The sequence below is a fragment of the Danio rerio genome, chromosome 2 (assembly GCF_052040795.2).
Source record: "Danio rerio strain M-AB ecotype USA chromosome 2, GRCz13ab, whole genome shotgun sequence".
Lineage (NCBI taxonomy): Eukaryota > Metazoa > Chordata > Actinopteri > Cypriniformes > Danionidae > Danio > Danio rerio.
This window is the reverse complement of record NC_141022.1, coordinates 47,727,411-47,739,681: the sequence shown is the minus strand read 5'-3', so window position 1 is coordinate 47,739,681 and position 12,271 is coordinate 47,727,411. Positions and strand designations below refer to the sequence as shown.

The 12,271-nt window shown below is 35.3% G+C and overlaps 1 protein-coding gene across 2 annotated transcripts in view; it reads left to right on the top strand.

Moving 5' to 3' along the window:
- atp1a2a (ATPase Na+/K+ transporting subunit alpha 2a) overlaps positions 1 to 12,271 on the top strand; it is a 52,494-nt gene that overhangs the window by 4,543 nt on the left and 35,680 nt on the right. For both annotated transcript variants that reach the window (XR_015477917.1, NM_131683.1), the window contains 6 exon segments: positions 735 to 830; positions 1,018 to 1,077; positions 3,156 to 3,359; positions 7,651 to 7,764; positions 10,414 to 10,548; positions 10,664 to 10,781. Coding sequence is in view for 1 of the 2 variants with exons in the window: in NM_131683.1 (NP_571758.1) it covers positions 735 to 830; positions 1,018 to 1,077; positions 3,156 to 3,359; positions 7,651 to 7,764; positions 10,414 to 10,548; positions 10,664 to 10,781 (727 nt within the window). In the remaining variant the exon portion in view is untranslated.

The window sequence follows — 12,271 nt, the reverse complement described above, 5'->3', positions numbered from 1 at the left end:
GTAAAATTAATCAAATAATGTCTACCGAAGTTAGACTTTGGTGTTGTATGGATGTCATAGCATGACATTAAAATAATGTTGGATTTTAGTTATTTATTGCCACAGCCAAAAAAAACAACTAAATATCAACGCTAGGTGATGTCGGTGTTAGACAATAAATAGTAATTGAACAACATAAAACCAACCTAAGAATGTCTACCATAGTTAGCCTTTGGTGTTGTATGGATGTTATATCATGACGTTAAAATGACGTTGGATTATCAAAAGCAAAATAGAACTAAAGATCAACGTCATATAATGTTATGTGCCTGCTGTGACAGTATTACTGTATTGTAACTGTCATATCATTTTCTGTACTGTTTGGCTATAATCATAATATTTAATCATGCCATGTGACATCCTGAGAATAAATGAACTCCAGACGCACATGTATTTGGTCACTATGATGAAGGCAAATTTGCAGAGTCGTGTATACTGTAGGTGCACATGCATGCTGCTTTTTAATATCCCAGCCATGTTAATACAAGCTTTAACATTTTTTTTTTTTTGCTTAAACTGATTGTTTTTTACGATAATGTATGTCTAATTGATTAACTCTCCTCATTTCTAGTTTTAGCTACAGTATACGGAAGAATCCATGAATGAAACATAACAAGAAGTCTTATAAGTTATGAAAGATCAACCTCTGAGTAATAAAGCTGTATTCTCTGGATATTATTCTCTCCGCGTCTTAGTACGGACATGAAAGCAGCCCGGAGGCGGCACCAACGGGGGGAAAGAGGAAGAAGAAGGATAAAGATTTAGATGAGCTGAAGAAAGAGGTGTCACTGGTAAGACGTTGTTATTTGGTCTGTGTGCCTACCGAATATGTACTAATAAAAAAATAAAATAAGACTTAGCATAACTAATGATAATTAGAAATCAAACAATGAAATTGAATATGATATGTTTTAATGACTAATTGGAAAACGTGTATTATAGCTGATGTTCTTGAGTATGTTTTTTTTTTTTTTATAGGATGATCATAAGCTGACTCTGGATGAGCTCAGTACTCGTTATGGAGTTGACCTTGCCAGAGTGAGTCATCTTTACTTTCACCCTCGACATTTGCAATAATGAATCGGATATTTTTCAAGATGGTGATGACATTTTACCCGCCGGCACATTCAAGAAGCACACCCACGGCGAACTAAAGGCTTTAGGACATTATTTAGTGATACTAGTTGGTGAAAAAGTGTTAGCTAAAATAAATATAACCTTTTGAGCCATGATATTTTTGGACTTTTTAATACAGTATTGCAACAGCTTGGCACTCCTAAAACAAAAATGTGTGAAAGCATTTTTAAACGCTCATTTAAAAGCACTATATAACAATGTTAATAAAAAAATATAAATAAATTATAATATCAAATTATACTGGCAGTACAGTGGCTCACCACTGTTCACCACAGGTCGCTGGTTTGTTCTCGGCTGGGTCAGTTGGTATTTATGAGTGGAGTTTGCATGTTCTGATGTGGCGTGGGTTTCCTCTTAGTGCTCAGGTTTCCCCCACCATCCAAAGACATGCGCTATAGGCGAATTAGATAAAACTAAATTAGCCGAAGTGAATGAGCTTGTATGGGAGTTTTCCAGTACTGTTTTAAAAATAATTCATGCAAATAACATGAATAACTTTGATCGGGACAGCAACTAATCGCCCTTCCTCAGTGCAAGTCATTGAAATGAATGGGTTTCAAATCACTTTCTGCATCAGACCACGCAGTGATTACGACTGAATGAGAGCTTGTGTGGGAGTTTCCCACTTCTGGGTTGCAGCTGGAAGGGCTTCCGCTGCGTAAAACATATGCTGGAATTGATGGCGGTTCATTCAACTGTGGTGACCTCTGATAGACCAGAGACTAAGCTAAACAAATTATACCTAATTTTATCATTCAATTCATTTTAGATTTGTTTTAAACCATCTGTATATCAGCTACAGGACGAAAAAAAGGCCAGAATGAAAAAAAAATGAATTTATTAAATAAATGTGTGAAAAATGAAACAATAAATAAAATGAAAAACATAATTTAGTACATTTAAATATGTAAAACTTTATACATGTGTTTTTGAACTTTACTAATTAAAGATTATAAAACTTATAAATTTTTAATAACACTTTACAATGTTAGTTTACTTAATAATGAACAAAAATTATATATTAGTTATTCATAGTTCAACATTTATTGTGTATTTATAAAATCCAAAATATTTAAAGATAAACTAAAAAAAGAGTTATGATAAACTAATAATGAACAACTTTATTTTCAACGTTTAACGTTTGAAAAGATGAATAAACACTGTAATAAATGTATTATTCTTTTTTTTCTTATTAAATAATTTATTAACTAACTTTAATATAACCTTATTGTAAAGTGTTACTTGTTTTAATGACAAAATGTTTAAGTGAGCAAGTGGTTTTGGCCAATAGTTTTCAATAAATATTAGCCAGCAGCTAGCTCTCTGCAACTCTCACATGGTTGTCCACTAAAGCTAAGCAAGGCTGTGCTGGTCAGTACCTGGATGAGAGACCACACGGGAAAGCTAGGTTGTTGCAGGAATTGGTGTTAGTGAGACCAGTAAGGGCCGCTCAACCTGCGGTCTGTGTGGGTCCTAACACAACAGTATAGTGATGGGACTGTATACTGCTTAATGAGCACCATCTTTCGGTAGAGACGTTAAACTGTGGTCGTTAAATATCCCAGGATGTCCTTCAACCCCAGCAGTCTGCCGCAATATGGCTTCCGCTGGATGCTGCACACACATGGTGGTGGATGAGGAGATTCCCCCCAAAAATGTGTAAATCTGTGAGTGTCCAGAAATGCGCTATATAAATGTAAGGAATTAATCTTATTATTATTAATATCTGTATTTTTAATATTATTTTATTATCAAACAGCCTTATTTACCTGGGCTTTCCCAATAGCATTCCATACCCAAATATATAAACGATCTCAAAAGCCTGACCTTATGATAAGCGCCAAAAACACCTTTAAAAGCACAACAAAACTGTATATTATTGACCAAGAAAGCTCACTTCAGACTGGTTTAAGATGTATTGTACTGGCAGTGAATCTTAAGAGTTGCTGCGGGAAGTTACTTTGTCTCCATCCCACCAGGGTTTGACCCATAAGAGAGCGATGGAAATCCTGGCGCGTGACGGTCCAAATGCGCTGACCCCTCCGCCCACCACCCCGGAGTGGGTGAAGTTCTGCAAGCAGCTGTTTGGAGGATTCTCCATCCTGCTCTGGATCGGTGCCATCCTCTGCTTTCTGGCCTACAGTATTCAGGCAGCCACAGAGGACGAGCCTGTCAATGACAATGTGAGTATGTTTCCTACACAGCAAATGAGACGGGGAGGGCACTGTCTGCGGGCAGATTTAACACACTTTTACACATACAGTTGAAGTCTGAATTATTAGCCCCCCTTTGAAGTTTTTACGCAGTAGGTAGTGCTGTTGCCTCACAGCAAGAAGGTCGCTGGGTCACTGGTTCAAGCCTCGGCTCAGTTGGCGTATCTGTGTGGAGTTTGCATGTTCTCCCTGCCTTTGCATGGGTTTCCTCCGGGTGCTCCGGTTTCCCCCACAGTCCAAAGACATGCGGTACAGGTAGATTGGGTAGGCTAAATTGTCCGTAGTGTATGAATGTGTGTGTGAATGAGTATGTGTGGACGTTTCCCAGAGATGGGTTGCAGCTGGAAGGGCATCCGCTGCATAAAAACATGCTGGATAAGTTGGTGGTTCACTCCACTGTGGCAACCCCGGGTTAATGAAGGGACTAAGCCAAAAAGAAAATGAATGAATGAATGTTTAACAGAGCAAGGAAATTTTCACAGTATGTCTGATAATATTATTTCTTCTGGAGAAAGTCTAATTTTTTTTTCCGGCTAGAATAAAAGCAGTTATTGTTTTTTTTTTAAAAACCATTTTAAGGACAATAATATTAGCCTCTTTAAGCTATATATTTTTTCGATAGTCTACAGCAGTGGTTCTCAACTGGTTTGGCCACGGGACCCACATTTTATTCATATTTTATTAATTTATAATATAATTTTAGGTATTTTATTTATATTTTATTAATTTATAATATAATTTTAGGTATTTTATTTATATTTTATTAATTTATAATATAATTTTAGGTATTTTATTTATATTTTATTAATTTATAATATAATTTTAGGAATTATAATTCATTTGTATTTATTTGTTAACACACACAAGTAGTGACAGATGAATCATAAGAAAATCACCAAAGCTTAAAAATAAACAATACTTTACTGCTGTCATTTAACAAAATGTGGCAAATTAGAGTAATATTACAAAGTAAAAACATCAAATACTGTAAACAGTGCGGGTAAGGAAAAGTTTTGTTACCATTAACTAAACTGAACTGTTAATAAAACATTAACACTGATCCGGTTGAACAGAACCAACCAGCAAATTAAATTAAATGGTTAAAATAATCATAACCATTTATTTTTATAATAATCACTCGTTAATTGCTCTTCTGCTATTGTGTGAGCTTTCTTGGCCTTTGCTACACAGTGAGCACAGTAAGATGCGTGGAGTGCCTGTACTTGTTTTGAACATAAAGATGTTAGGGACTTTTGGAATGTCCTCAGCTATTGGAGTCGTCTTTGTAAATAGTCCACAGCACAGGTTTGCACTTGAAACTGGGATGTTTGGTTTCTAAATGTCGTTTTAATTTAGAAGGTTTTAGCTCTCTTGTGAGAGCACCTCACTACATGTGATACACTGAGGTTTAAAGCCTTTTTTGTCGTCAATATATGTAAATCCATAATTTACATATTCGGGGTCCTACTTGCGCTTCGACATATTTGTTGCCATAATTAAATGAAATTTCACATGTCAAACGGTACCGTTGTCGCACGCGCATTTCAAAATAAAAGTCCGATAAAAGCACAATAAGTTAATAATACTGACTACACACTCCGCGACCCACCAGTTGAGAAACACTGGTCTACAGAACAAACCATTATTATATATTGACTTGCCTAAGTGTCTCTACTTGCAAAGTTGACATCATTAACATTGTGAGGCATTCAAATGTCACTTTAAGCTGAATACTAGTATCTTGAAAAATATCAAGAAAAAATAAAAGTACTATCATCATGTCAAAGCTAAAATAAATCAGTTATTATAAATGAGTTATTAAAACTATTATGTTTAGAAATGGGTTGAAAAAAAATCTCTCCATTACACAGAAATTGGGGTTTGGGGTTCATGGATATTCTGAGCTAAGGGCTCTCTCCCAGGACAGCATGCCTAACACGCTTTATTATTAAATTATTAGCTTTATTATTATTATCAGCAAAGTGTGAACTCTTGAAATTGGGCTTGCGCAGTGCAAGCCATTGAAATGTATGGGTTTCAAATCGGTTTTGGTGTCTGGTGCAAAAGCCGCATCAGAGCACACAGTGATTACGGCTGGAGGAAGAGTGAAACCAATTCACTGAACACTGTTGGCCAGTGCAGCACAGCATAGCCTTAGTTTTCAACTTGTAATTTGAACAGTTTTTCTCTTCCGAGCAAGAATCAAAATTACCATTTCAACCAATAAATCTTTGCCTGCCGAAAATTTGGTCAATCCCTGAATATAGACATTACAGCCCTAAAATCAGGGTGGAGTAAACGGATCATATTAAAACATACACATATTATTATATATTAGATAGTCAATTAATACAAATTAGCCACTAATCTGCCTGGTAACACAGCCTAGTCAATGCTACTTGAGTAGGTCCCAATAGTTTTTTTATTTATTTACTTCATGAACGTTAGAAAAATATGTTGTAAATAGTATGAATTTAGGTATTATTAATGGAATATGGATCTACTGCATCCGCCAGGTTTTCATCATCACATGACCTACTGTGTCAGTCCTGTCGTTTCAGTATAGTTTCCATTTCAGAATCTCGCTGGAAATAGTATCATCCGGTACTTTTTGGCTATACTGTTTTTTGAATCCTGTGTATTCATATTCTAATATTTTTATTGATTTTTCAAAAGTCTTCAATTTATTCACAACACACATATTGAACAACATATTAACATGGTACACAGATACAGACATACACCTCATAAAGAAAAAGTGAGAAAGAGAAAAATGAAAATAAATAAATGAAATAAATAAAAAATAAATAAAAATAGATAAAACAAACAAGGAAATTAGAAATAAACTCTCACTTAGGATATAATAACCCCTAAGCAATCAATGTAGGATTGGAAAGGCTGCCAAACCTCTTGAAACTTTTTAGTAGAGCCTCGTATGGTGTACTTAAGGTGCTCGAGTTAAAGAAGTGATAGCACTTCTAATATACAATGTTTGTGGGATGGCAGGTTTATTTTTTTCCACCTGAGAAGAATCAGGCATCTGGCCAATAAAAAAGAAAAGGCAATGATTTCTACATGATTAGCTGACAGGTACATTTCTTCTGGCACTGTACCAAAAATTAAAGTCAAAGGATTAGGATCCCTATGAATTCTATGTATTCAGACAAACTTGGCTCACATTGACCCAGCCAATTATCTGAAATATGTTTTATTTCTGTTATGCAAATGAATCATTTATATGTGTAAAAATATTTTACCATAATGTTCATGTCATGTGCCCATATGTCTCTAATATTTAACTAAAATCTAGTTTAAACTGTATATTTACTCATTTAAATATTTTCCATAATAAGTAGTACCCATTCTTTCTTTCTTACAAACATCTACGTTTTCTAAAATCCGTTTTTAAGCCGATTAAAACACAAATTCACAAGAAATGATGAGGTAAATTGGTCTCAGTCCACCAGAGTGGAATTAAAACCTGCGGCTCCCATTTTTTGGCGACTGAGGTGGATACATTGCTTTTAGCTCTGGTGTCCCATATCCAGTATGATGAATGAGGCCCAGTTTGTAGACTGAGCTGCCAGCTGCTTGTGGGACAGTTTAGGGTCAGTGATAAATGAAAACGTGATGTTAAGGGTCATTTAACTGTGTTTGCTCTCTTTACACCATGATTTCCGCATGTTTCCCATTTTAAACTGTTTTATTTAAGGGTTATGACATTGCGTGTATTTGTTTAAAACAGTCTGACTGCGCTGTTCCCTATAACATCTTAAAGGGCCAGTTCACCCAAAACTGAAATGCTGTCATCATTTACTCACCCTTTACTTGTCACAAACATGTTGGTGTTTACATGTTAAATGCAAAAGTTATTTTGCAAAAATGTTGAAAGCCTGTAACCATTGACTTCCAGAGTATTTGTTTTTCCTACAATGGAAGTCAACGGTTGTCAGTTTCTAACATTCTTCAAAACATCTACTTTTGTGTTCAAGAGAAAAACCACTTGAGGGTGAGTAAATAGTGAGTCAATTTTAATTTTGGGTAAACTTAAAGTCTATTCTTCATAAAATATTGTAGCTTTTTGGATTATATCTTTGAAGAATTAAAGAATAGATTAAACATCAAGATATCAATGGATCTTAAGAAAGATGTCTGTTTGCATGCTGTTTTAAAAAAAAATCAGTACAAAAGTACTAGTAAAGTCTTCTGTGTACTATGTTTAAACCTCTTGACCTTGTGGCTTGTCTCTGGTTGGCTGCAGTTGTATCTGGGTGTGGTTCTGTCTGCTGTGGTCATCATAACCGGCTGCTTCTCATATTATCAAGAAGCCAAAAGCTCTCGGATCATGGACTCCTTCAAAAACATGGTGCCTCAGGTCAGTGTGAGCACAGCAGTGAGTTGCCGCTGGGTAAAAGTGTGTCTGCCAAATGAATACATGAAACGAATGCCAAATCCCAAACGGAAACCATCATTATGAGCAATGTTTTATATAATTTACATAAATCCACATAAATCCCTTTTTAGCATTGGAAAGCTTGATGTATAATTCCTATAAATGCATGTAAATCCTTCCTAAGTTTTGAAAGAAACCATATTGTCAGCTCCTTTTCTCGGAATTAGCTTTACTGTATGTTGTTTTCAATACTGCCACAGTTTATACAGTAAAGACAATGTGCAACACAGTGGCTCAGTGGTTAGCAATGTCACCTCACAGCAAGAGGATTGCTGGTTCGAGTCCTGGCTGAGTCAGTTGGCATTTCTGTGAGAAGTTTGCATGTTCTCCCCGTGTTGACGTGGTTTTCCTCCAGGTGCTCCGGTTCCCACCACAATCCAAAGACATGCGGTATAGGTGAATCAAATAAACTAACTTGGCCATAGTTAATGTGTGTGAATGAGTGTGTATAGAGTTTCCCAGTACTGGGTTGCAGCTTGAAGGGCATCTGCTGTGTAAAACATATGCTGTATAAGTTGGCAGGTTATTCCGTTGTGGTGAATTAAGGGACTAAGCTGAAGAAAAATGAATGAATGAATGACATAGGCAATACAGATTACAATTTCTAGACTTTTATAGACAGTTCTGATGGATTTACAGTGTTGTTTATGGAAAAATTAAATGAACTGAAATTAAAAATAATAAAAGTTTAGGGCAGTTTAAATGCTGAAATTAAAGAAACTCAAACAGAGTGTATGGATGAATAACCGGAGATGGGTGACCACCACACGGTAAATTGATACAGTATTTGCTGCATTTACATTTTATGCACTTACGAAAGAGGAACAAAACTATTTATCAAAGAGCTAACAATGCTTTGTTGTGCACAATGTTTCAAGTTTATCAGACAGCTAGATCAGGAAAGAAGAAATGTTTTTATTTTTGGGGTTTTTTAACCTTTATACATAGGAAAGTGTAAAATGGAGCCAGGAAAGCATGAAGAGCAGAGAGAAGGTTTGGCATAGGACCTTGAGCTGGGAATCTAACTTGGGTCACTGTGAGCACATCAGTGCTATGTGTCGACGCACTACTGTAACTACTAGGCTGTTGGCGAGATAATGTGGTATATGCACAGCTAGTGTTTTTCAGAAAATGATTAAACTTGAAAGCTTAATATGACTATTTTAAATTTCATGAGGATTCTTTTACAGCATTGATGCTGAAATGTAATTACAATACATTTAGTTAAATTGATTTAAGCATTCATTTAGTTGTTCAAGTTTAAACGAGACGAAAGACCATGTAAACACTAGCACCATCAGCAGGCGAGCGCAGAAACTCCATTAAAATACTGTTGTAAATTAAATGTTAATATTTTAAAGACATGGCTGGGGGAAATGGAATTTAATGCAGTGCTTCTTGTCTAGTTTATTTGTGGCAATTTTGTAATGGAAAGACAGTTCACCTGAAGCCCTGAGGCTGGCTGGCTGAAATTAAAAAAGCCCATGTGCATATACCTCATTGATTTTTTTTTGATAAATCGGTCAATGTGCACAAATGCACTAATCTTTATTAAACTCTGCATGAACTGGAAGCTGCGACCGTTTTTTTTTTTCCCCCGTATTGTGACACAGATCAGAAACAGAATAGAATGGAGAAACAAAATATTAAATGAGAAAACAGTGAGCGTGGATTGTTATTTCCCCCCTGCGAGCTGATTGGATATAGTAAAGTCGGCATTTCATTCAGAAAGACCGGGAAAAAGTAAACTATTTTTTTAATGATATGCACAGATGAATTATTCACCAATGAGAGCTAACAAAATCAGCATGGTTGGATTTGATTTCATGTGTACAGTACCGATGTATATGGATGTTTATCATTAGCTGGGTTTCCATTACTCTCTATTAATATGCAATTTGAAGTATCACATTAGAAATGAGCGATGTGATGCCAAATTTTTTTAGAATTAAAATCCCTTAATTCACAAAAAAGTGTCTACGCTCGCTTGAGGTGGTTTTGGACTTAAAAAAAAAGGTTAACATGAATGATGTGAGATGGAAATGCATTTGCCAAATAAAACATTAAACCTGTGTAACTGTGTCCATTATGCTTATCGTGTTTACTGTTGGTTGCTAGGTTACCAATACTACAGTCAACCACTCTAACAACTTTTTTTTATATGTCTTTATTACATTTTAACTTTACACTCAGATAATACAGAAGAAAAAAACTTAGTATTTTACATCAATATTTATGACCTGTCTTCAATTAACACATTTTCAACTCCACCACATTCTAGAAACAATTTAATAGGTCCCCAAGCTCCCTCAAAGACATTGTATTTAACTCCTCATATATAGGTAATGTTTACTGTTGTCATGTTTGTGCACTTTACCAACTTAATGAAAACACACCTAAATCGCAAGTGGGATTTTGAAAAAATGTTTTGCTCATTTTGAAAAGATTTGCTTTATTGAAATCCTGTTATTGATAGTGCAGGGTTGCATATTACAAACTTAATACTGAGATGCTAGCTGCTATATACCTGTTCCTATATAACCTATATAAGGAACAACTTTTTTCTATCAGCAAGCTTTGGTGATCCGGGATGGGGAGAAGCTTCAGATAAATGCAGAGGAGGTGGTTCAGGGAGACCTGGTGGAGATTAAGGGTGGAGATCGAGTCCCCGCTGACCTGCGCATCATCTCCTCCAGTGGCTGCAAGGTAGACAGATATTACGTGCAGATCTGGGATCAGCTTTGCTTATTAGCTGAAAGTCTTAGCAAGATGAATGAGCTCAGAAAGAGAGCATTCTCTACCACTTGTCTGTCTTTCATAGGTTGATAACTCGTCTCTTACTGGAGAATCTGAACCTCAGACTCGATCTCCAGAGTTTACTCATGAAAACCCCCTGGAGACCCGAAACATCAGCTTCTTCTCCACCAACTGTGTGGAAGGTCTGTCATTTGTTTATTTACTGTCTGATTGATTGGTTTTATTTAGAAATGTTTATGAACATTCATTTCTTCCTGCATTTGTTCATACTTATTTTTGTCAGCATTATTCAATTTAGTCACCTGTTCATTTATTTTTTATCTCCCGTATCACTCCTTTAATGTTGCTGTTATTATGTATTTGAATCTTTATTCATTCAGCAGTGGGACATTTGATTTATTATTTTTCTTTTTATTTAAAAGTGGTATTTGTAGGAGTAGCCAAAATACATTATATGAGTCAAAAGGACTGATTTTTCTTTTATTTTAACAAATGTTTATTACACTTCAGTTTTTCTCCATTGGTTTGATGCTTTTCTTGAAACAGAAATTACACTCTCAAAATTCTAAGATCATTTGGCAAAACAGTGTACCAGTTTAGGACAACACTATAGCTCCCTTGCAAAAGCTCATACCTTTCCCAAAACAGTTCCCTCATGTGTCAAAACTACATTTCCTTCTCATTTAAACAGTCAGAGCCCCAAAAAGCTTCGTCCCTTTAGCATTGTGTAAGCACTGCAAGCTGAAATGTTTAGATGTTTTGTCATTATGGCAAAGGACCACTAAAATATCCCTTATGTCCACCTTACAGTCTTAGCCTAGTCCTTCAATAACAATGACTGTACAGTTTTTTGTCTTGCTAACAGAATACAATTGTGTATAAAACTGAAAAAAAGAAATGGGATTTTAGGGTAAGAGTAGCCTCTAAGATTTAATGTCACACATTGCAGTCATACTGCCAAGGAAATGGTAACTCCACACACAAAGTAACTTCCATATGTCAGAGCAAAAAGAATAAATAGCTGTAATAAATTGTAATCAAATGTTCCAAGGATTCACCTACTGTATGGTATTCATGGTATTATGGTCTTGACTAATTTTGACAATTGAACAGACTGTTGTGCATGTAATAACATATACAATGAAATGACGCTGACACATTTCGGAGAGAACAACCATTAGACTGAGAATTACCGGTCAGTTTAGATCAACAAGATCTATTCACTTGGAAATTGTGCTAAATGTAGGCTTTCTGTACTTAATCATTTGCAAAAATGTACTTAGACATTTGCAATTTAATGAAATGAATGAGAAATTCAAGTCTGTTGTGAACAATTGCCAAAGGGCTTGGAGGTTTGTTCATGTTGTTTTGAGAATGTAATTTCTGTTTCAAGAAATGAGCCAAACCAATGGAAAAACTGTTAATATCATGTCAATTTACTATTGTAAATATATCACAGGTAAATTCTCAGTAATGCACATTGCTTAATATTTAGATTGTTTTGAACTTACAGATGTAAGATTTTTTTTCAGCTTTCATACGATGTATAAGTCTTAATTTCAAAAAGATTGACACTTAGAACTTTATGGTTTTGTTCAGCTAATGCTGTAAAGTATTATGTTACTTGTACAATGCTACATATTTAAAAAGAAAAGTAAAATAAAAGGCTTTA